The 25,333-nt window shown below is 53.5% G+C and overlaps 1 protein-coding gene across 1 annotated transcript; it reads right to left on the bottom strand.

Annotated features, from left to right (window-relative positions):
- Window positions 1–272: 272 nt before the first annotated feature.
- On the bottom strand, window positions 273–25,333 carry LOC114002476 (receptor-type tyrosine-protein phosphatase kappa-like). Its single transcript, XM_027748449.2, has 30 exons — window positions 25,223–25,333; window positions 18,252–18,434; window positions 17,476–17,703; window positions 16,786–17,028; window positions 15,675–15,908; window positions 13,900–14,142; window positions 12,883–13,173; window positions 12,448–12,545; window positions 11,781–11,967; window positions 11,558–11,663; window positions 11,141–11,429; window positions 10,828–10,867; window positions 10,174–10,279; window positions 9,937–10,001; window positions 9,531–9,673; window positions 9,303–9,390; window positions 8,653–8,723; window positions 8,211–8,247; window positions 7,406–7,503; window positions 7,130–7,246; window positions 5,955–6,112; window positions 5,741–5,876; window positions 4,853–5,002; window positions 4,582–4,681; window positions 4,017–4,096; window positions 3,466–3,600; window positions 2,942–3,067; window positions 2,225–2,382; window positions 1,815–1,950; window positions 273–1,195 (listed from the first exon to the last, which is right to left on the bottom strand). The coding sequence occupies exons 1-30, from the start codon at window positions 25,323–25,325 to the stop codon at window positions 1,121–1,123; spliced, it is 4,224 nt and encodes a 1,407-aa protein (XP_027604250.2). The 5' UTR covers window positions 25,326–25,333; the 3' UTR covers window positions 273–1,120.

Raw genomic sequence — 25,333 nt, 5'->3', positions numbered from 1 at the left:
TTGTTGAGGGGAGGGCTGCTGTGACCCCATATTCCCTAGTGGTGCTTGACAGCCTCCAGGGCTGTGCTGGACAGCTCTCACATGAGTTTACATCAGATGTCTGGTGGGAATCCATAAAGGATGATGTCCCTCAACACACATTTTGGGCAGGAGTGTGTTCTGTGCACATGCTGTGGCCAGAGCTGAGGGACCTGTGTGGTCTTAGTTTCTTTGAGGGCCTTGTGTTGGGTCAAACCTGGAAGAAAAGTGAAGACCAGAGGTTACCACCACCGTGGCTGTTACAGGGTCTTTACTGGTGAGACACAGGACAGAGAGCCACAGCCAGTCAGGACCTGGGGTCAGTCCTGGCTCTGAGGTCTCTTGCCCTTACACAGCAAAGGTAGAACCAGTCTCCATGATGCAGCAGCAGCCCCTGCTGGAATCACATCCAGGATATCCAAGTTAAGCCACTATAACCTGGGATTGTCATAGTGAAGTCAGACAGGCTGATGAAGGAGCCCCTCTGGAGCTGGCAGGGTTGTGGCACTTGGATCAGTAGCTGGAAAATGGATTTCCAGAAAGAGATTGTGTGGGTTGGAAGGACCTATTTAGCCCTACAGGACCATGGCTTGCCCCACCCTTGGCTCTTGTTGGCCTTGGACTTCATGCTTCTCCCAAAGTAGGACAGATAGCTTGTGCTCCTGAGCACCACAGATCTTACAGTAGTTTGGTGCTTTCCTGACAAAACACAGATGTTGGTGCTACCCCGCCTCCCCTGGGGTTGCCTGAAGGGACAAGAGAGCCTAGATGGGATAGCTGTTCTCTTCATCCCTAGGAAGGAAGAGTATGTCAAGTCCTGGTGCCCGTGCTCTGGCGTGAATACTCAGGCTATGATTTCAGATAAGATACTGCACAAATGCTGGGCAAAGGGTCAGCTTCCTACTTCAAAGCCTGACCACAATTTGGAGACAGTCCAGCCTGTGCTCTCCAGCCACAGAGGACCCTTGCTGTGGCTTTTCAGGGGAGTAAATCATCTTGGGGCTGTGCACATCCCTTTTGTTTCCTCTTGTTTTCATTGTTACTGACGAAGGTCTGCCAAGAGAGTCAAAGTCCTGTCCAGAGATGGACTGTGGTCACGTCTCTACTTGAAATTCCCATAGGTTTCAAATGAATTCAAGTAACTGAGGGCTAGTTCATAGCAGAGCCCATACTGCTCCTGTGGAAAGAGGGATGCACATGAGTGTCTGGTAGATCAACACCTGCAGTGGAATGTGAGCATTGGTTTCCAACAGCTTCCTGAGCATGCCAGGCACAGGTACAGCCTGCTCTCCTCCTCTCAGCTGGAGCCCACCTTCCCCTGCTGAGAAATCACAGGCACGTGCTCCAGTAGCTGGAGGGCTGGGATACCCCAGTGCTAGAGCCAACTGGCCTCAAGAGGAAAGCAAGCCTCCAGGGCACAAAGTGTCTGCTGATCAATCCCATCTGGGTTGCTCACCCTGTGATGACCTCTAGCACCCAGACCAGGTGGTGAAGTGGGTGCAGGACATGTACCTGAACACCCACCAGTGCAGCCTCCTGCTGAGCAGGCCAGGTGGACCAGAAAGGGGCCGCTCACCATGCAGGATGTTGTGGTGCCCATTTGGTCCTGTAAAACCTGCCCCTGAGTGAGTGGGTATGTCCCAGAGGCAGAAAATGAGGGTTTTCAGAGGTCTCGTCTGCTCCTGCTGGCCCCAGAATGACCTGAGCACAGAGGGGCCAGGGCAGCTGCTGGGTCAGTCCAGGATATGTTTGGGTTTGGTGTTGCAATCCCAGTTGGGTTTGAAGTGAGCACTTACCACATCTTTGATGAGCTGTCTCCGCCGCCTCTTCAGCGTCCTCACGGCCTGTGATACATCCACCATCCCCTCACTTTGGATCTGCTCACACAGGAAACTAGCAGCACAGAAGATCCCACTTCGGCTGGCTCCATCCCTGCAGAGGATAGAAAGGGGAGAGTCACTTGCTCTGGGATCGCCTGGCATGGCTGAACCTCAGAGGCATCCCACTAGACATCCAGGCTCTCAGGGTGATCTCGTCCACAGATCCTGCAGCCAGCCAGCCTCCACAGGGAAGTCTCCCTCTCTGAACATAGCTGAATTCATGTCCGTACATCCACCCAAGATGGAGCTGTGACCAAGTTCACTGACAGAGCCTGGGCTGTGTCCAGCTTTGTACCATGGCTGCTCCTTCAAGAGACATCACTCACCAGCAGGTGACAAGGATATGTCCACCTTGGCTCTGCCGATGGTGTGTCTCCACTTTCCCTAGCAAGCTGATGATGGTGGTAGGGTGCGGGGGAAGACGCTCCTGCATAGGCCAGTCCTTCAGTTGCCATAACTGGACTTCCAGTGCTGACTTTTTGGGCTAGTGGGGAAGAAAGACAGTGGGTTGGGCAGAAAAGAAACCTATTGTCTTCACGGAGTGAAGGGATGGACAGTGTGTGTCAGTACTGGCTCAGCCATGCACACTGGATCAAGGGAGCAGCTCCACAGTGGGACAGCCCAGTCCCAGACTTTGCCCTTCTCCACTGAGCGCTCTGAGACCAGCAAATAGACGGAGCATCAGAGGAGAGCTGAGCACACCAGGTGCAGCTCAGACTGGCACCAGTCCAGTGCCCAGCTACCTGCAACAGCTGTACCCTTCTATGAACCCCCAAGATGCAAGAACTCCATCCACAGCTGCTGCCCTCCAAGTTGGAAAGGCACACAAAGGTACCTCTGACTTGTACCTCTGCCTGCAGCCTTACCTTCTTGGGATTAACTTCTCTCCCAAGGCAAAAGACCCTGCTCTGGCCAGTGCCCTTCCAGGACCCCACCAGATCCCTCTGACCAATGTGGTCTCTGCCACCTCTAGCTGTGACTTTGGCCCCAAATTAAAAAGGTTGTTCTCAAAAGACTTTGCCATCTTTGAGCACAGACCCCACCTGCTGCCTGTTGGTGAGGGCAAGTGTCCAGGCTGTGAAGCCAGCTCCAGGCTCCTCTGAGACCAACTGGACATGGAAACGGCCATAGTCATCTTCGCCCTGGGTGGGCCAGAACTCCACGTATGTCTGGGGGGGGTGACACATGTGCATGATCACACATAGCCCCAACCTGCACGCGTGGCAGCGCTTGGCACCTCGCATGGGTGGGATCACACCACTCCCTTATCTCAGAGCCATGTACACGTGGCTCTGTCAAACATTTTCTGGGGACTAAGCCAGTGCTTCAGCCAGAAAAATCACACTCCAGCAGAGAGGACACCTGAGGGATGCTCCCTTGCTGTGAGACTGAGGACAGTCCACTACTGTGGTGCCGTGATGCTGGACTGTCTCAGGGCTCTCCCAGGTGGAGCCCACAAGCTTGCAGGGCTCTCATGGTAAGAGCTGTGCAGGGTCAAAGGCAGAAATACCCCTGCTCAGCCCCACAGGGAACCACGGGAGGGGAGAGCTGTGCTGGGGCTGCTCACCTTGTCCAGCTCCTGGAGTTGATTCAGCACAACCACTGATGTGCAGGTGTAATCCCAGACCAAAGCCCAGAAATCCACCAGCGTGGTGGAGAAAGGCAGCTGGGTGATGACGATTCTATCCTCCTCGGTGTATGTCTGCAAAACACGCCACAGTGCCTGGAGGTGGGGAAAGTCACACAATCCACCTTCCCGACAGCCCTTCCGACAGTGGGAACGCCGCACTGCCTCCCTGCAGAGATGGAGGAAACACAGTACACCCCAGCCCTGCTCAGAGCAGCTCAGGTTTGCCCCCCGCCGCCCCCCCGGGTCATCACACTCGGGCTCGGCTGTGTCCAGCGGCTGTGCGGCGGCTGCGGAGCTGCCCGCGCAGGCAGAGCTCAGCCGAGCGCGGGGGCCACCTCCTGGCGGCAGGGCCAGCAGTCACCGTGAAGGAGCCCGAGGGCTGGGACACCTCACACCGGGGTGACACGCTCTGGGGGGGGGGGGAGGTGTTTCTGCTGCTACCATCAGCTCTCGCCCCCCCCTCTCCCCCCGCTGGGACTGGACCTTACGCTGGCAAACACGGCGTTGATGTAACCTGGGGAGCCGTCTGCGTTCAGCGAAGACATCAGGATGGGCCGGCAGGAATCCGCTGAGGAGGCAAGGGACAGAGAGAGGGTCATCCTCTCCCTGCAGAGAGGCAGGGGGCTTTTTCTGCAAGTGATGTGGTCAACGTGGCTTCCTGTGGCATGGGCTGGAGGGGCTTGAATGAACAGGCACCACCAGCCTTGGGGCCCTGACAGCTCAAGGACCCCTGACATGAGATGTCCAAAATCTCCTGCACAGAGGCACAGCAGTTCCACTCTCCTCTTTGCTCCCTGATGCTTCATCTGAGCTACTCCACCGAGAAAGATTAGACCAGGGACATGTTTATCCCAGGTGTATCCGAGGTGTACCCCAGGTGTACCAGCCCAATCTGTATTTATTACTAACCAGAAAATGATGACTAGACCTTGAGCAGAATCTGCCAGTGGCATGGTGCTGGGGAGGGAAGCAGCAGGGGAACACCATTCAACCCATGCTGCTTTCAGGCACTGGGTTTTAGAGCAAGGGGCTGCCCAGCCCTGCCAGTGTTACCTGGCAGGATCCCTGGCTTGCGGTTCTTGGGCTGGTTGCTGGGTTTCTCTGCTTCTCTGCATGGCAGGAGCTGGAACAACTCAGAAAACTTCTGCAAGGCCTGTAGAGATGATTCAACCAAGTAAGTCATGCCGGCCAGCGCCTCCCCTTCTTCAGCCACCCCAGAGAAACACTCTCCCATGTCCATCCCACAGCTGGGGAGGGGAGCGGTGAGGGGGGTGGCATCACAGACCAGCCCTCACAGCACCAGTGCACCATATCCTGGTGGTACCTTGAACTCCTTGTCAAGGACACTGTTGGGCCTTGAAGTCTGAGCTTCTCGAAGAGAGTGGACAAGGGTGGCAATGCTCTCCACAGGGACCCCGGTGTTGCCGCAGAGCAAGCCTTCGAGCAGCGCTTCATACAGGAAAGTGTACTGCTCCTGCATGAGGACACGGGTCAGCTGTGCAGTCTGGAGCAGCTCCAGGAGGAAGCCTGGAACTCCAGACCTCCACTGGCATCAGCCTGTGCCAGGAATGAGCCAGGTCCATCTTCACTTTCTTTCTATGGAGCCCTGAGGCCAGACAGCTATCAGTGTAGGCAGCCCTGCTTTGAGACACAGCCAGCAACTCCAGCAACCCAGAAAAGACTGTCTTCCTATGCTTTAATGCTCCCTCTCAGACCAGATCCCTACTCTGGGGGAGGAAACACAGAAAACCTGTGGACTAGTTAGTCCTCCTACAACGAGTGGGCTGGTCTAGCCCAACCTTGTTTTCTCCAAAGGGACCCAGCACTGAACAGACTATAGTAGGAGTCCCTAGGCCAGGACACTGCTGCTCAGGAGATGCCACAAGGGCAGACATCTTGAAAGTCTGAACAAATGGACTCTTGTTCATGATCCTTGCATACAAGACAGCCCTTCTATATGAGGATGATATATATCAGTGTACAAATGCTGCTGAGACCTCAGAGGGTCTGACTCTGGGGGACATGGATCCCAACTGGGTTTGGACACAGTATTGAAAATAAGATCCTGTGGTCTCCATCAGCTGGCAGCTCCAGTCCCTGCGGCTAGACCATGAACTGCATGGCCAATGTGGCTTTGCACACCACATCCCTGGGAAGGGTGGGAACTAGATCTGCAGCCCAAGGTGTGCGGGGAGCAAGTAACTCTCCTCACCTTGGTCTGCACCATGCTGACTCGCTGCTCCCGCAGCTGCTGCACGCAGTGAAACACATCCACCTTCCCCTCAGCCTTCCCCATCTTCAAGAGGAAGTCCAGGGCGATGAAGGTACCTGTGCGCCCGATCCCTGCACTGAGGACACAGAAAATTGAGTTTCAGTGCTGCCTCTGCCAGCTATGCCCCAGCACCCAAGCCCTCACAGCCCAGTACCTGCAGTGCACCAACACAGGCCCAGCAGGTGCTTCCAACACCCTCTTGTTCACCACTGCCACTAAGCACAGGAGCTGGGAGGTGTTTCTGGGGACTCCGTGGTCTGGCCACAGCAGGTAGTGAAACTGCTCCACCACTCTTGGGAGAGCACAGCCTGCCTGCAAAGAGGGAGACATGGCTGGCAACAGGGAGCAGGAATCAACCAGGAAGTTTGTGTGAAGTGATTGCATGACAAGAAGTAGGGAGCAGTGGAGAAAACCACTTCAGAGGGGCCGCACAATTAATTTGTTCTCTGCTTTCACGTGCTGTGAACGGTGAAGGTGGAGCAGCAAATGCAGCTTGTGGCCCAGAGGAAGAATATCAAAATCACAGCTTAGGTTGTTTCCATAGTCATTCAGAAGCCCTGGCTTCCACAGGAAAGATATTCCCTAAGGCTGGTACTGCACTAATATAAACGTAGTCACTTTTGTTACCAGCCCATCATGTATTTTGCCATAAATATCACAGTCACTTGTCCTGAACTAATGAACTGCTGTCCTTCCATCAGGTGCTCTTGGAGCTTTACCTCTCAGCTACATTTTGCTCTGGGTAAGACAAGAAAAGACAGGAATATGCATAACTGCAATTTCTTTATATTTTACCCATTTCCCCCTCCTTGCAGCTCCTGCAGCTTCTGCTTTTTATCTGAGGTATAACTTCAGAAGTAGTATCCATCTTCAGAAATGTCCTTATGTAGTTTATCTTAAACCATAAACTAGCTGTTCAGGCTTAGTAGCTATAAGTGACCAAGGAGCTTCAGTGTAGACCCTCTGCAGATTGGTTCAGGTGACAGGCAGACACGTGTCTCACCATCCTGGATGTACAGAAATGCCATTTTATACCCTTTAACTGCTTTTATATCCTCTGTAATCACCTGATCTAAGCCCTCATGATCTTCCCATGAGCATCATCAGTCCAGACTCATCTGGGGTGATCACTGGAGCTGACCAATTGCTTTTGCTTGGCACAGAAACCTTGGGCTGATGCCCTAGCATGGAATCCAGTGGTAGCAGCACTGACCTTCTTGTGCTGGAGATCAGGCAGGATTTCCCACAATGTCCTTGACTGACAGCTCCCACCAGTTCTGAACCTCCAGAACATCCTGCATTCCCACCTCAGCTACATGCCAGGCTTACCTTCTGCAGGCTGAATGTGCGTGTGACAAGGCCTGTGGTGGCCCTGGTGTTGTTGAGTGTCACAGTAAAGTCCCCGTAGACCTCCTCCTGCTCTGGCCAGTACTTCTCACACTTGATCTGTCAACAGCAGCAAGACCTCTGAGCACCAGCAACCTCATGAGGGGAGTGCTGCAGTAGAGCAGAACTCTCTGCCCTCACTGACAGACGTACTGGGAGTGCAGCAAAAGCAGGCGGGGAAGTCTGGGCTGAAGTGGAGAATGGGCTGGGTTTCTCTACCTTGTTTTGCTCCACTAAGCCTGTCAGCATCACAATGACTGAGGTCTTCTCCTGCCAGACCATCTGCCAGAAATCCACCACTGTCTCAGCCAAGGGGCCTTGGGAAGGAAGAGGAGAGCCCTGTGCCACTGTCCAAGCTGTGGGTGTGTGCTCCCAGGCACAACTCAGACATTCCCAGGCTTTTCTCTGCCCAGGGACAGAGGCACAGCCAGGGCACATCAGCACCTGGCAGGGTTGCTGGGCAAATTGGCTTCATCATCGTGTTAGAAATGGGACAAGGAGGAGGGTGAGCAGGTGAGCCCAGGATATGTCAGGGATTCACTGCTGCTTCAGGGGCTTCCCCATCCAGACCCTTAAGATGACCATGAACTGGTCCCACATTTAGGGTCCTATTTCCTGAAAGAAATTTCTGGAGCTTTGCAGGGATCCCAAGACCTCCTCCATGATGCATAGAGCAGCCCAGCCCAGCTTTGTACTGTTGGAAGGGGACTGTATCCAAGTGCACTGAGTGCAGACGTGTCAGGCATTTGCAGGATTGTCCCTGTCATGCCAGCTGCCAAAGGGAACAAACCAGATTTGTGGGTGGAAGGACCATATCCTCAGACTGGGCAGCACAGGCACCAGCTTCAGCTGCTGCCAAACTGCCCCTGAGGCCTTCCATGCCCTGCAGGTCAGAGACCCTGGAGATACAGAGCCTTGGGCTGAGCCATTCACAGCTCCTAGGCTGCTCTCACAGTTCCCCATTCCCCAGATTGCTCAGTGCAGCAACTGACATCTCCTGAGGATGAAGTCTGAGAGCACCCACCTTGAGCTGCAATGAAGAAGTGTGGACTTCCATAGCTCTGCAGGGGAGAGATTCAAACAGCTCCGATCACATGGGTTAAATATTTAACAGAGAATGAAGTAAAGAATCCATCCCCACAGACACCAAAGCCCAGAGCCCTCAGCATGGTGTGTCCCACAGCACCAGTCCTGGCCAGCACAGAGTGTGTGTACCAGGGGCTGCATCTTGGCTCCTGGCCCCTCACACAGGTAACTTTTTGTTAGAGATGAAGACTGCACACAGATCCAGAGTACTCCAGGCAGCTCAGAAAGGATGCAAGGAAAGTGACATCCCAAGACCTTCCAGCACTTGAGGGCAGCAAGTGTCAGACCTCAGGGCCACCCATATGAGCAGGACTGTCCTTACCGAGCATAACAAGGCACCTTTCCCACCCTTCCCAGGGCAGCAATTCCTTGCTACCTACATCCATATAGCTGGCATTGATGTAGTCATTCCCTGTACCAGAGGGCTGCAGCACCACACGGCAGTGATCATCTGGAAGAGAAGGGAGGTGGGCTGATGCTTTGGGGCAGCAACAAAGAGACTAAGGAGGACTGCCCACAGTCTGTGACTGTCCGCTGCCTCCTCAGCAGCACCCCAGGCCTCAGGACTCAGGGGTAAAGAACAGCTGATGAGACGAAAAGTGACATGGCACAGCAGGAAACCTAATGGAGTTTTAGGGAGGACTATTTATGGAAAAGCCAAATGTCCACACCATGTGGGGCCCAGAGGAGCTTTAAGGTTCGAAAGAAATTGGGTCACTCCTTCCACTTTCCCACAAATACCTGCCTCTGAACGGGACATGGCAGTGTTCAGCAATGACTAATGTCAGGAACAGGAATACAATGATGAATGATTAAGTTTGCAGGAGGATTTGAGGAGCAGAACAAGGATTCTGCAACTGGACACAAAACATTGGGGGCAGAAATCCCTCTGCGTTTCAGTGGCCACAGAGGATGAGATGAGGACCTCAGTATTTCTGAAGAGCTGCAGGGCCACCAACACCAGCCCAGCACCCTCTTCTGCCCAAGCAGCTCCAAGTGCCTGTGCCAAACCTTGGAGAACTCTGCTTACATGGGATGATGCTCTTGTAGCGGTTCTTGCTCTGATTACATTGCTCCTTCCCAGCATTGCAGGGGTGCAACAAAGCAGAGGACAGTTGCTGCAGACAAAGAAGGCAAGTTCACTCAGCACTGGGATGTGTTCTAGGGCTGGTGAAAACCAACTGCATCACATGCCCAGGGAACAGGTAAGGGAAGTGTGGACAGTACAGCCAGGTGGGAAAGCAAAGCTAAACCAAACCTGATATTCTCTAAGATGCCCGACACCACGCCTGTCAACTGATTCATCATCTGTCTGCTCTGCCTCTATTTCTTCCCTCTTAAACCTCTTCAGAGCTTCCAGCAGTTCCTCCACTGGGATCTGTGTGTTCAGCTTGCAGGCACCTACAGAGACCACAAGGACAGGAGTTCCTCATGCACCTGATGCTAAACTGGCTGGCCCTGGAACTCTGCAGCTCGGGCTGAGCTCGCACTGTGATGGCCAGGAGTCCTGTACCATCTCCTGGGAGGTGTCCCTTCCCCCATGCCAGCCAGCTCTGATCCCCTTGCTCCTGTAAGGACTTTATGGAGCCTATGAGCACCCTGCTTTTGCTTTTAACAGACAGCCTGTCCAGATAAGGTGCACAGGGCCTTTGTTCATACTTCACCTCCTCGACATCTTCTCAGCGGGATAGTGCTGTTCTCTGAGGTTTTTGAACTGTTGTACTTTAGCCTGCAAAACAGCAAGTCAGACCAGCAGAACAGAGAGACAGAGGAGAGGCTGTTTCCCATCTAGCAGCTTTGTCTCCCACCCTGCTTTATCTCAAGGTCCACTTGGACACTCCCTGCCAGTCCAAGGCAGTGGACGCCTCACAGAGGGCCAGAGGGGTGAAGCACATACTGACCTGAAGAGGATGAAGAACAGTAAGATTCCCAGTGCCAGGAGTGCAGCAACCAGCACTACTGTTAGAACCAGGGGCATCCTGTCCAGCAGAGACACCGGCTCCTGCCCTGCAGGCAGCACAGCCCAAGCTCAGGCACCTGCACAGCCTGAACTAGGCATTGGGAGATCTTCTAGGGGCTTGGAAGGATAATCAGCTTCCCTCATCTCCCACCCCAGGCTTTGCATTGGAGAAAAGTTATGTTGGTGCAGAAGGAGGTTGCAGGTTCTTGCTTGGTGTGATACCCTCTGTTGTGGATCCTGTCTCCTTGACTGCCCCAGTCATGGCAGTCACTAGAGCCTAGTGAGGTATTTGCCTTTAGGGGTTGCACATTCAGCAGGGGAGCACCAGGACTAGGATTAAATATGTGGTGATGGCAAGGATGATGTCCAGTGTCCAGCTACCACTGGTGCCACACCTGCCTAAGTGTCCTGAAGATGCCAAAAACCCGTCTACCACAGATAGCCTCAAAGCCCAGCGAACTTCTTTGAAGATTGAAATAGGACAATACCCCAGCACTTTTGCACTGGACCAGCTCATTTCCAAAGAAGCAGCCAGGCTGGGAAAAGGGGATATGCAGGAGAAAGGTTCAGACACCGGAAGCAAAGAGACACTTACCAATAGAGAAGCTGTAGCAGACACAGGTGAACTTCTCTGACTGTTGGAGAAGACAGGGAAACAGCTCAGCCCACTCCTGCCCCACCATCCTTCCTGGGAGCAAAGGTCTCCCACCCACAACCACCGAGTGCCACAGCTGTGGCCAAGAACCCCACAGACACGATCCTGCCAAGGTGCCTGGGCTCTCAGTGCAGGGCCAAGAGCTGACCCTGTGCAGCATTGTCTTTTTCCATCACAGCCAGACCAGACCCACCCAGGGGCCCAGCCCTGGCCAGCAGTGTCCCCAGACACCAGGAGGCCCCACACTGGGTACCTGCGGTGAGCGGCGGACGAGGCGCAGAAGGGCCGTGTAGTCCCAGCCGGGGCGCAGGGCAGCGTTGTGGTAGCCCTGCCCCCAGGTGCCGTTGCCCAAAACGAAGTCCATGGGGGCGGTGAGGTTGAGCACAGCGGCCACGTAGGTTCTGGGCTGCTGGATGGTGTTGAAGGGCTGCTGGGTGGTGTTGAAGGGCTGCTGGCTGGCACTGAAGGGCTGTGGCTGCCCCAAGCAGGCGCTTTCAATCCCTGAGCTGTTGTGTGTCATGGCCACGACCAGCTGGTGCTCCCTGCAAGGTGGAAAGTGAGAGGGGCGGGGGGACAGCAGGGAGAGTGAGTGGAGCAGGGGCATTGCAGGCAAGCACTACCAGAGGGGAGACCCATGTGGAGGTGGCAGAAGTGCAAGGGCTGCACTCACCCGACCCCCTCCGTGGTGATGGGTTGGAGGGGAAGCACGGCCGTCCCTTGGGATGGGGAGATGTCAGGGACGCTGCGGCAGCTGATGCCCAGAGGGTGCTGGTTGTCTGGAGGGCAAGAGCAGATGAGCATCAGCTCAGCAGGGGCAGGCTCAGGCAGTGCAGGCTGCAGAGCACAGCTCCTGTGTGACCAGGCTCCTCGGACAGGGGCACAGCGAGCCCTACCTGTGCTCTGAAACTCCCACAGCGACGCAGCTCCGGCCCCGGCAGCCGTCAGTCCCTGAATCGACACCACATAGCTGCTGCCAGGGCCGTGCTCCGGCAGCCGGTGCTCAGTGACGGAGCCGTTCACCTGCAGCCGCTCCATCTCCAGGAAGCCTCCATCCCGTGTGCTCCTGGCCGTGATGTTCAGCTGGGGAGAGGAGACAGAGCTGCAGGGCAGCAGCTCCAACCTGCCCACAGCTCACCGAGGCAGAGCAAAGCACCTCTGGCAGCCTCCCCTTCTCTGAGCCTGCCCCAGCTGTGGAAGGCTCTGGAGAGGAACCAGCATGATCCTTGCCCCCATGTGTGGACCTCAAAGCAGAGAAGATTAGGAGAGGAGGAATTTGGAGCCAACACTCAGGATGTCCAAGTGTCTGCCTCCATAAGCAAAGAATCAAGTCTCTCTGAACAGCTGAGGGAAGAGGGAGGCTGTTTATTTGAAGGGGTGTATATGTGTGTCATATACCTAAGGACAGGTATTGCAACACTACAGGCATGGTGTTGACATGCTCCACAAGAAGAGCCCTGAGCTTCTCTTTCGTTCTGCAGGTCATTGTGACTGTCCCTTTCTCACACTTCCCAGTATGCCTGCACAGAACTCCAGGCAATGAGGGCTGTGGCCCCTTGGTACCTGGTATCCAATGATCTCCCCTTTGCAGGAGGGCAGCTCCTTCCACCTCAGGGACCCTCTGCTGGTATCCAACCACACTTCCTCTGGTTTGTCTGGCACTGGAAGCACAGGAGAACAGGGTCACACGCAGGGCCCATGAGGAGGGGCTGAGCCCAGAGCAGGGTGCCGGCAGCTCCTGTCCAGGGGACAGGATATGGGGACCCCATATCAAGGGTTTGTCCCCTGCAAAGGCTGCACGTGCTGCAGCATTGGGAAGAGCAACAGTATGGTGAGGTGGGGGACAGTGAGATGAAGATGTGCCCTGCTGCAGGGTTCTGCAGAGCCCCTTCCCCAGAGCCCCACAAGACTCAGGCATCCACAATCCTCATCACTGCAGGGAGTGGACTGAGCAACTAGGTGAAAGACATTTTCCATTTCATGGAGTTGGACACACACCTGATTCTTTTGTCGTTTTGCATTCTCTGTATATGATTGTGCTGGAGGCTAAGACAATGGTGACACTGTAGTCAGTGAAGGGCTGCAACTGGGAGCAGGAGAATGTTCCCTCCTGGCCATGTAACATCTCCTCTCCCTCCACCTCCTCAGCCTGGCAGGGAGGGGAGGAAGGCACTGCCAGGCGGCACATGGCCCGCATGCCCTGGCAGGCACCAGGGAACCTGCAGGTCCAGTTCAGTTTGATGCTGGTGCTGGAGATCTCAAAGGTGCCGGGGACAACCTGAAGCACTTCTGTGAAAGAAAGATTGACAAAGAGTCACTGCATTTCCTGCCCCTGCCAGCCTTGCAAGGATTCTGCAGTCAGACAGCCCTGTCACCACCCAGCCTGGTGGGAGGGCAAGCAAGAGGCTGAAACTGGTCACTCCAGCTCTCCAGTAGGGCAGCAGGAGGAGTTTGGACAGGAACGAATGGGAGTGACTGAGTGGACTATTACTGGTCAAGGCAATTTTCCCCCTTGATTCCAAACTGAGGTGTCTGTGTGTCCCAGCAAGTCCAACAAGTGCCATTCTGTTCTCCCTTAGAGAGGACAGGAAGACCCCAAGCTGTGAGGACATGGTGCCAAGCCTACAGCCTACACCCTGTAGGCCACAGAGCCTAGAGGAAGCTGTGGTACTCCCAGCTGCACAGTCTGAGAGGACACAGGCAGCACAGCCCTCCAAGTCCTGCCCCCACTGGGATGCCATGCTGACCACAAATTCCACCACTCCTCACTCTACCATGCTTTGCTCTTGGCCAGAAGTCCTCAGGAAGCCCCTTCCCTTATTGCCCACAGCTCCAGGGGTAACTGCAGGCTGCACTGAAGGCAGGCTCAGGGGCTGCCTTGACACTGCCTTCAGCAGCACGTGCCATTTCCCCAGGCAGCAGAGAGCCAGAAACCTGCTGTGCCCACACAGCTGCCTTCCCTGCTCAGGAAGGGCAGGGCGGGGCAGCCAGGAGAGCTCCTCATCCCTGCCTTACCAAGGCACTCCATGCTGGAGCGAATGCGAATCCAGGCACCTCTGGTATGTCTTCCAAGCCAAACCTCTCTGTGGACAGGTTTCCCATCAATGAAGGACTGGACTTCACTCGAACATTTGACATGGGTGAAGGATGGCTGGAAACCTTCGGGGCAGCTCAGCATCACTTCTTCGTTCTTCCTGTAGCTCTCCTGGTCTGGTGCCAGCTGGAAGATGGAGGCCCAAGGGGGCCTTTGGCACGTTTCTGGCAGAGGTGAAAGTGGGTGTTAGTTGGGCTGGAGGGTGCTGGGGTATGGGTGTGTGGTGGGAGATAAATGCCCAGCTATCCCTCCAGCCCCTGAAGGGGGAGGCAAGGTGACACATCCACCTCAGGATGTTGGGAGGGGGCTTTCCTTGTGCATGTAAAATGTGAAGGATCCCTCATTCATGAACCTCCCCCATCCAGCCTCGTGTCTGGGGACATTCTATTTCCTCCTCCATAGCCCACAGGAAGGAGATTGCCAGGACAATCAGCCCTGCACTGGGAGACTCCCTCCAACATTTCCTTCAGGCATGTCACCCATCCCAGCTCAAGCTGCACTTGATGGTGCCACCTGTCCTGCTGGGATGCATGTCTCTTCAGCCATGGCTCATCCCTACCACAGGGATCAGAGATGCCCCTGTCACACTTCTGGGCTCCCTGTTCTGACTCAGTCAGTCTTTTGGCTACTCTCCTTCTGCCCCACACCACTGTGCAGTGGGACATGGGGAGGAGCAAGGCCTTCTCCATTCACATCCCCTGCTTTAGCACAGCTCCTACCCCTTTTTCCTGCCACAAGCCCTCTTCCTTCACATCCTCTCCTCACCAAATTCACCATCCTTTAGGTTGAGCAGGCACAGCTTTTCCCAGCCGTTTGTCAAATGCTACAGGGAGAGCCTTTGTGGCAACAATTCCTCCAGACAAGAATGCTGGCCCTTGGAAGGAGCCCTTGCCTGTTTGAGCCTCTGCAAGGGGCTCTGTGAGGCCTGAAAGTGCTTAAAATACAATCTCCTTTCTCCCAGAGGGGCACACAAGGGATGTCAGAAAGTTCAAAGCATCTTCTGAACAGCCCCAGAGGCGAATGCTGGTGACAAGCCACTCCTGGTCAGGCTTTGCTCTCAAACAAGCCTGATGGCAGAAGGCCAGAGATGCCCATCTGAGCAGCACAACCAGCAGCTCTGTCCCACTGGCACAGGGCCGTGCCCCACCCCATGCACAGGCACCAGCCACTGACCCCAGCCCGGCCCCTCCAGGTGACAAAGCGGCAGCAGGTTCCCTCTTGCTCTGGTCTCAGCAGGCACAGTGTCCTCCAGGCACAGCTGGGGGAGAGGGTGTGTATTGGTCACTCCAGCTCTCTGGTAGGGAGTAGGAGGAGTTTGGGGTCATGGCTCACTGGGATGCCGAATGTGAACTTTTGGGAGGATTTCTGCACTGAGGCAACTGTGCCTGTTCATTCAAATCTTAGGACAGTGTGCCCCTAGTCGGGCTACATCACGTCTCACAGGAAGGATCAAATGGGTCCTTCTGCCCTCACACCCTCTGAGATGTGTGGCTGCAGTCACCCTTTGGTGCCATGGGAGAACACAACAGGAGACACTTCATCATGGCCTGGAAGCAGGAGCTGCTTCCACAGTCACCAGTCTCACAGCATAGGCCTCAGTGTAAAACCACAAAGTTCCCATGCTGGCTCTGACTCAGACACATTCCCAGCATCCTGCCCTTGCAAAGGACTATCCTGCTCCTCATTCCTGCCTTACCGATGCACATCACATAGGGGGGAATGTGGGTCCAGACACCTCTGGTGTTATTTCCCCACCAAGACACAGGTTTCCTATGAATGGGGAACTCGGCTTCGCTCCAACATTTGATTTTGGTGAAAGATGGCTGGAAACCCTCTGGACAGCTCAGCAGCACTTCCTCATCCTCCATGTAATTCTCCTGGTCTGGTGTCAGCTGGAGTCTGGAGTCCCTCTGGGGTCTTTGGCACATTCCTGGCAGAGGAAAAAGTATTTGGGCTGGGAGTTGATGAGGTGGAGTATGGGTGAGTGGTGGGAGAGAAATCCCCAGTAATCCATCCAGTCAATGAAGGGAGGGGAAAGGTGTCACATCTATCTCCCAGGATGTTACCCAAGGTATGTTTGGAGGGGGCTTTTCTTGTTCACATGAAGCATGAAGGGTCAACCATCCATGAAGCTCTCCCATCCACCCACCTCTGTCTGTGGACACTCCTATCCATCTCCCACAGCCCCAGGCAGGGAGGTTCCCAAGTTATCTCTCCCTGCCCACCTTTCCTGAGCACTGGACTGCCCAAGTACTGCCATGCCCACACTGAGCACAGCTCTGTCCCTGCCTGGGACAGTCCTGCATTCCCACCACCTCACAGAGGGCATTTCTCTTCCCCCAGCTTCATCCCATACAGCCTCCAGTACCAATGGCAAGGGCTGAGCCAGCCCTGGGCAGTCAGGGTTCCCTTCAGTCCCCTCCACTCCTGCAGGCGTTCCCAGGATCCCTCACACATGGGCAGGCAGGGGAACAAGCAGACCTGTGCACTCCAGGGTGGCACGTGGAGGTACACTGAGGATCATGGAACCCCTTTTGGCACCTTGGTGCTGGTCTTGGATCCTGCCCCAGGCCTGGAGTCCCATCTGTGGGCCCCACATTTGGCCCGCTCAGGAACCACTGCAGGAGCTGTCAGCTTGCCGGGCTGGTACTACCTTGTCTGTTGTCTCCTGGCTGGGCTGTCCTCTTCACCAGTTTGCACAAGCACCACAGCAGCAAGGAGGGACTGTGGTGTGCCTGCTGCTGAGCTGGGCTGTTGAGGGTGAAGGTACAGAGGAGAAAAGGGAGAGCTGCTGCAGCCTCACTTACCAAGGCACTGTACGCCCCCCTCAATGCGCATCCAGGCATTTGTGCTGTTCCTGCCCCACCAGGCCTGTCTATAGGATGGTTTTCCAGAATTCACTTCCTGAAGTTCCTTTGCACATTTGACCTCGGAGAAGGATGGCTTGAGATCTTTAAGGCAGGTCAGTTGCAGATGATCATTCTGTGGGAATTCACTGTTGTTTTCTGGAAACTGGAGTTGTTCATCCCACTCAGGTTTTGTGCAATTTTCTGTCAGGGAGAACGTGTGAGAGTCCTTCTCAGACAGGAGGTGCTCAGGCAGGAGGGACACCAAGGCTTTTCCATGATTGGCTGTTCCATCATCATTCAATACCACAAGGAAACCCAAGGGTCCTCAAGTGCAGGGAAGGAGCAAGTGGCTGGGTAAGGAAGTGATACAGGACACTAGGAGAGAGGTGAACTGAGGGGCAGGATCTGTCCTCCTCCAACTTCCCCATGGCCTACAACTCAGGAATAGACTGGGAAGAGATGCAGGGACAGAGAAACCTGTCCTACATTGAAAGCTTCTACCTCTCTCCTTTCTCTTGGAAACTGCTCCCAACTGGGACCTGTCTCTGAGCTGTGTCCAAGGCTTCTCACAGATATGGCAGGATGTCCAGGTCCCCTCCACAGAGAGAAGTGCATGTAGCAGGGGAGACTTACCGCTTCCCAACTTACCTGTGCTGCAGGTCAGTCTCTCTGCCAACTTGTGCCATGTTCCCTGGATGTCCTTCACCTCCCAAGCACGCTTCCAACCTGGAGAAGTCCCATTTGCACATCTCATCACAGCAAGGGGAGGAGGGTCTTTCTCAAAGCAGCTCAGTGTCACCTCCTCCTTCAGCCAGTAAAAATTCTGTTTTGGGGTAAAGTGGAGCTTTGAGACCCACTGGGGCTTCTGGCATCTCTCTGCACAGAGGAGAGGAGAAAGAGCAGGTGTAAGTAGGATGGGAAGAGGTCTGCTTTGATCTCTTATCCTGGTTTTGACAGTGTCCAGCTCCTTTGGTTACCACATTCAACTCTAAATCCCTCTCTTGCAGCCTAGAACAGAGTTAATGGTGGCAGCATGCCACCCCAAGAGCGGTCCCATTCATGCCTACAGACTTGTAGGCTTCCCCACTCCAGGGACTGAACTCCTCTGTCTTCACACAGAGTTCCTACCACTCCCACCACCTTGGCATATGCCCAGGCATTGTTTGAAGGCACAGTAGCCCCAGTGCAGGGACCCTTGTTCCTGCCTTTGAACCCCTCCCAAGGAGCACAGATCCCAGCAGGCACTCACAGCAGGGTGCTGGGACAAAAAGAGCCCCATCACTTCAGGACACAGAGGAAAGCCAAAGTATCCAGGTCTCCTGTTCCCAGACTATCGCCCAGTGGGGGCTGAAGCATGACCATGTCACAAAGGGTCTGATGGCAGGTCAGGACCCCAGGTCAGGGTGATGCAGGGCTGTGCTTACCCTTGCAGGTGGCAGTCTCATTCCACAGGGTCTGGGTCCCGCTGGAAATGCATCTGATCTGGGGGACTGATGGCACAAACTTCTCCAGACAATTCAGCTGCACCAGTTCGTTCAAGGCATAACTCGTGTGGTTTGGGGTAAACTGCAGCTTGGGGTCCCAGTCGGAGGGAGCTTTACATCTTCCTGTGTGCAAAGGCCAAGAGGGCCCTGAGGGTCACCGGGCTCCGGCAGCAACCTCAGGGGTGAGGGGGTCCCGTCCAGAGGGCTGCTGGTCCCCCTCCCTTCAGAGGGGTGGCAGAGATGGCACCTCCCAGGATGAGGCCCCAGAGCCCAGGTGCATTATCCCTCCTTGCACTCTCAGGTGCAGTGCAGGAGGGTTATCCACAGGTCCCCTTGACCACTCCTGTGCTGTGGAGGGACCCCAGCCAGAGGGATCCAGCAGCCTGGTGGATGCTGCTCTCTCCTGTGCTTTCTGCTCCCTAATCCAGGGGCTGTGGGAGTGCACCAGACCCTCTGCTGGCACCACTGATCCGCATTCCCATCATTCTGCTGGATACTGTCTGCTCACACACACACAAACACACTTATATGCAGCAAAAAACCCACTCAGGTTGCCACTTTGCTTTTGCTCTGGAGGGTACACTTGTTATTTCCTTCTCCCCATCCCTCTCTCAAAATATCAGCTAGCTCCTAGGATGGGTACCTCCTGACCCATATCCCTCCAGTCCTCCCCCAGGACAAGCACCACCCCCACACCTGGGTTGGCAAAGGGCACTTGAGAGGAACTGCACAAAGGTATTTAACCACCTTCACATTTAGTTGAGTTTGGGTAACATGTAGATTGGGCATTTGGCTAAAATAAATCTTCATATCTGTTTTCATTGGCTTCTAGATAGGAGTTCTGCTGGCTCTCAGCATGGCACTAATTTGGGTCTCTACGCCCTGAGCAGATTACACTTTTCACATAATAAAAAATGTAACTCTGTGAGCTTTCCTCATCCAATAAATTTAGCTATGGGTACCCAAACATTGTCAGAATTTACTGGGGTGCAGCCAGGGAGGCACAGCCAGCTTGCACTGCTTCCCACAACACCCAAAAGGCATTAGGACTCCCCACAAAAACAGGAGCACACCAGCAGACCACAAGAGCTCCACCACCTCAGACAGAATAAAGCCCTTGACAAAAACGTGGAAAAAACTACCACCAGAGTGGCGAATTGAGCAGCAAATACTTCAGGCACCTGAGAGGTACTCGTGATGGTGCTTCCCATGTTTTGTTTCCCATTACAGGGCCCCAAATTGTGCCTGTACAAAGTTTAGTCATCAATGTGTATTCTTCGATCCTAGAGTCACCACAGAAACATGAGCAATCATTGCTTGAAAAGAGGTTTGTGGGGCCTGACCTGAAGCAAGAAGCAGTTTTGGGGAATGAAATCTCCAGTGGAAACAGCCCTAGGAGCTGAGGGGGCTGTGAGTGCTCACGGGCGTGGCTGGCCTCCCTCAGCCTGCCCCACTCCTGACCTTCAGTGCAAAGAAGCCTCATCATTTTCCTTTTCTGACTATTCCATACCTCCTGGTAACTGTTACGGTCCCCACAGTACACAAACTCACCAGCACCACAGCGCACGGCAACCTGCCAGGCAGGAAATCAGGAGGAAAAGAGAAATTCTGCTTTGCAGACTCCCTGCTGACGCCGGTGCAGATTTCAAGAGATGCTCTGCTGGCAGGCGTGGTGGCAGCTGTACGACAGAGATCTCCCTTGCTTCTAGGTCTCCCTGAGTCTCCCACCAAATCTCTTAGCTCCTTTCATATAGCAGAGCACTTTCTGCTAAAACAACCATAAGTGACCCACTCTAGACTTATAGGGCTTCCTTGCAGAGGCCAGGGGTAACACTGTGATTCAAAAAGCCACATCTCATGATTGCTGCTTTAGAGGTGCAATACAGTGCAGATTTACTGTAGCACAAAGAAGAATTAGTCTTTGTTTAAAATATATGATTTTTATTATTTTTATTTTTTTTACTAAAAGTTAAAACTTCACAACTGAAATTAGGCATATAAGTATTATACTAATTATTGTTGACAGGCTCTTAGATCAATGCAATCCTTCATAAAATCATAGAATCATAGAATGGCTTGGATTGGAAGGGACCCAAGGAAGATCACCTCATTCCAACACCCCTGCCATGGGCAGGATTACCTTCCACTAGACCAGCTTGCCCAAAGCCCTGTCCAGTCTGGCCTTGAACACTCCCAGGGATGGGGCATCCACAGCTTCTCTGGGCAACCTGTGCCAGCTGACACTGAACCATTGACTGCAACCTTTTGAGTGTGACCATCCAGCCAACTCCTCCCCCAGTGAGTGGTCTATCCATCACATCAACACCTGTACAATTTGGAGGCAAAGATGTCATGTGGGACAGTGTCAAAAGCCTTGCACAAGTCCAGGTGGATGATGTCAGTCGCTCCTCCCTTATCCACCAATGCTGTAACCCCCACTGTAGAAGGTCACAATATTTCTCAGACATCATTTGTCCTTAGTGAAGCCATGTGGGCTGCCACCAACAACTTCCATGTGCCTTAGCATAGTTTCCAGCCGGATCTGCTCCATGATATTGCCAGGCACTGAAGTAAGACTGACTGGCCTGTAGTTCCCTGGGTCTCCCTTATTTCCCTTATTTTAAAATAAGGTTTATGCTTCTTCTTTTCCAGTCAGTGGGAGTTTCACAGGAAATTCCCTGCTACAACTTCTCAAATATGATGGATACTGGTTTAGCCACTCTCTCCACCCTCAGGACCCACAAGTGCATTTTGTCAGGTCCCATGGACTTGTGCACCTTCAGGTTCCTCAGATGGTCTCAAACCTGATCTTCTCCCACAGTGAGAAGTCGTTCTCACTGTGGTCTTCGTTCTCACAGTCCCTGCCTTTGCCTCCTGTGACTCGGGTGGTTATGGCAAAACCAGCTTGCTTGCCTTGCAAAGGGGCAGCATACACCAGGAAGGCAGCCTGGGAGACTGCCAAAGCCTATTTCCCTTCTGCACACAGAGCACCCTGCTAGTAGTGACCAAGCCATCACAGCCTTTCCAGGGCCTGCTTCTTGCCTACATTCTTGCTGCTGCAGAGGAGCTGAAGTCATGTAGGGTATCACAGCACTGAAACCATCTGTATCCAGGCATCTGCAGCCACTCAGAGTCCTTCCTGGTGGTATTTCTGATTTCTGCTTGAGGGTGAAGCCTAGGAGGCTAAGCTTCCCCACAGGAGGGGGAGGAGAAGACACTTTCAGTGCACGTCTGGTTTTGTCTTGAAAACATTGATTAATGCAATCCGACTCAGCCTCACATCTTCAACAAGTCCAAGCCTGGCAGGCATGTGGTTACCACTTGAGACTCGTTGTGACAAACTAATATATGACTGCTGAGTGCAACTGAGATGCACAGGCTGGGGCAGGGGAGGGGGGGGCACCTCTGTCCTGAGTCACTTTCTTACACTTCTTTCCCAACCACTCCATAACAACTGCCATGGGAAAACTGCTCCTTGGAGCAGAGGAGCCTGTGCTCTAATCCAGACTGGTTGCTTGTGTGCTTTGGCTGTGGCCAAGAGAAGCTGTTAAGGGATCTCCACCAGGCTGGAGCTCAAAACTTGTGCCAAACAGTTGGATGTATGTGGGAAGCCAGGGCACTGATGGAGAAAGGAGAATGCTCAGGCAGAAAAGGGAAAGAAGCACTTAGCTTCCAGCCTTGTAGGGACTAACAGCATCTGGGAGAGTAATGAAACTGTCCTCACACACTGTTTTTTACCCTGCACAGTGGTATGCAGAAAGCCACCCACAGGCCTTCCACCCCAGGTGTAGGAAGGAGACTGAGTCAAGTGAGATTTCAGTATGGAAAATACGGTGTAGTTGTGACCAAACAGGCACCTCTTGTAACGTGCAACGTGTGCTCGCAGCAAAACGGAAAACGCTGAATGCCTAGACAGGAGTGGTAGCAAAAGCTTGGTCTATTTGTCTCCTATAGGCAGAGATTAATTGTTTTGGGTTTTTTACTGTTGATGCTACTAAATGAATACCCTCCTTTCTCTTATTATTTATTACCCATGACTATAGAAAGCATTTTACAGAAATATCTGGACTGCCTGTCTCTGCTGCAAGGGAGTTTTGAGCCTGGCAGGCAAAACAAAGCATCAGCATGCCCCAGAAGCAGATGTCAGGGAGGATCAGGAGAAAGGAGAAACAGCTATGCTGGTAATTCAGGTCAGGCTCCTGGGTTCAGCCCTTTGCTTAACCAGCAAAAGATGTACTTTCTCACATTATATTATCTCATACACAAAGAAAAAAGGACAAGGTGAAAACTAAGAAGGAGTAGGCAAAGTTCAACCTTTTTCCCATGGCAGCTAAGGGAGGTGACAGCAAAGTGTGCTGTAGTTTTGTATTTGATGACATGTGCTTGCTAAGATGAGCTAAGAAAAGCAATCACTGTTTCCACTGGTGGAGACTGTATTGAAAGCCACTGAGAACACATACACGGGTCTTGGGCCGTCTCTGTACTCACCACCAACCAAGGTGTCTGAGCGGGTTTTTGAGGGTGATGGGCAGTGTGAGGGTGGAAAAGGAGCAGAGAGACCACGGGGATGCTCTTCTTGGGAGTCATGCCAGGCAAAGCAGGTCACTAAACAAGGCACCATGGGAAGAGCTGGGAAATGGTGACTCTTTAACCTGCACTGGCCCACCACGCAAAAATGCAGCTGACAGGTTTTTAAGAACAGGCAGTAAAATTCACGTTTCCTGAGCTTGTGCTTTGGTGATGTGCAGTGGAAGCATAGCAGAGCACACAGTTCACAGCCCTTAGGATGTCAAGCCCAAGGCACTCATCTACAGTATCTCTCAGCATTAGTGTTCCCCTCAGGATTTACTCTAGGCATTGTTTGAAATTCGACTGACAAAAAACCTTTCGGATTGAGTGTGGCTTTATTTTAGCTAGAAACCTCCTACTCACCTGCCATTGCAGCTATGCTCCTAGTTAGAGCTTCTCATCAGCTGCCACTAAATCACTATGCATTGTCAAGCAAGGCTGATGAGAAAGGGGTTAGGGCCAGCTGGAATCACAGGCCCTGCCTTTGCACAGAAAATATCCCCTAGAAGCTTCTCCACCTGCCTTCCAAGGTGCACTAGGACTGTAAGAGGATGAGGATTTCATACAGGAAGAAAGCCCCATGAGAGCAGCACGGCAAGGTAATCAGGTGACAACAGGACAATGAGACAATGCACTCTGCTCAGCGCACGGTGTTCCCGTGACAGAGTGAGCAGAACAACAGTGCTGTGCTGGCTCACAAGTTTATATACGTCCCAACCACATCCTCTGCCTGCAGCTGCTCTGTTCTTCTTCCCTGGGCTGTTCTCTGTGGCACTGTTCCCAGTGGGCTGTTCCCTCTCCCTGGTTGTACCCTATATCTTCCAGGGTCATGAGAGGTGCTCAGGAATCCCATCCCTATGTCCCCTATCTCTGCCCAACAGCTTTTTACCCTGCCCCACTGACACTGTCAGCCCATTCCACCCTAACAGGCATGAGAGGGACCTTCCTGCCCCTCCTGGCCATTCTCCTTGTCCTGTCCCTCAGCAGGAGAAGGACCATAATCCATCAGGTGGAACCTCAGCACAGGTCCCAGGATGGGATTAGCCCACATGCTGAGGATGCAGGCAGGGCTGCCCGCACTGCTGGGTGCGGCTGCCACTTGTTTTTGTCTTGGTTCCTCTTTTTACAAACACCAAGGTGCAAACTCAGCAATATCATCTCTGTCGCAGGCAGCCCCAGACTCCTCTGGGGATGGCTGGGTGACTGAGATCTGCAGAGCGTGTCAAGAGCCTGCTGGCCCACAAGTCCCTGCTGCATCCCACCGTACATGGTGCAGACAGGTCCTGGTCCTAGTGTGCACCTTGAAAGCAAACAGGAGAACTTGGACATGCTTGCATGTGCTAGCCTGGGAGAACAGCTTCAGTGGGGATCTGAGCAATGGGAAGCCACTCGGGGCAGAAGAATATCCTCTGTTGCAGATTTAGCCCTTGGTTTTTGCGTGACAGTGTACTGTGCTTACACTCTCTGCAGCCACATGGACACATTTTCCCTGGGAACAAGCTCTTGTGACCCCTATCACACAGTACAGACCCTGATGTCACTTCACAACATCAAGTAAAGTTTCTGGTCCCATTCCCTGTCATAGCCAGGGTACTTAATCAGCAGTTTTCTCTACCCTGCGTCAGTCCAGATGCATCCCCACAGTGAACCGGGATGACACGATTAGATGCTTGTTTAATGATTTTTATCATCTAGCTCCAAGAAAATTGGTTTAGAGAAATAGTCCAATTCAGACACACACAGAACAATGCAAGGTCATAGCCCCTGGACCACAGTCAAACACCAGACAGTGCAGCCTCCTGGGAGGGCAGATAACATGTGAGCCTGCAGATACGCACTGACTCTGCTGGGATCCAAGCACGCAGCCTTTGTAGGAAGAGCCCAGAAGAGCCCTGGGGGTGTCCTGACCCTTCCAGCACCAAGGAAGCCCATTAAAGAGCAATCCCAAAACATTATAACTCCTGCCTCCAGGGTCTCCTGGACAGGGGCTCAGCTTGCAGTTCTCCAGCTCTTTGTTGGGCGCCAGCACCCGTCTCCACTTTGGTGAGGACATGGCATCTGCACACCATGCAAGGACAGACAGCCAACTCATGCTCCCAGCTCCATGGAGGAACATTACAGACCCTGCAGAGGCTTTCCCAGCACCCCAAGGTTTGCTGCCTTCCATCCCCAACAGAGCTCCACCTCACCACAACCCAGCTAATTGGCTTGGGCCCCGATACGGACATCAGACCTCTCTGATACAGCTGCTGTATCCTGCACATGATGAAGATGCACAGCAGCCCTGCAGCAGGAGTACAGCCAAACCTTCTCTTACAGGTAGAGGAGTGAGTGCTTCTTACCTGTTTCCTGGGGTTTTCCATAGTCATTGAGATCTAGCTCATCGTGCTCTTTTTCTGCCAGCAGAGGTGTGAGGAGCAGGAGAAATATCCATTGCAGGGCCATGATTGTTC

The sequence above is a fragment of the Pipra filicauda genome, unplaced genomic scaffold, assembly GCF_003945595.2.
Source record: "Pipra filicauda isolate LSUMZ 115617 unplaced genomic scaffold, ASM394559v2 scaffold513_size392548_pilon, whole genome shotgun sequence".
Taxonomy (NCBI): Eukaryota; Metazoa; Chordata; class Aves; order Passeriformes; family Pipridae; genus Pipra; species Pipra filicauda.
The sequence above is the reverse complement of the archived record's forward strand: the minus strand, read 5'-3'. Positions and strand labels throughout refer to the sequence as shown.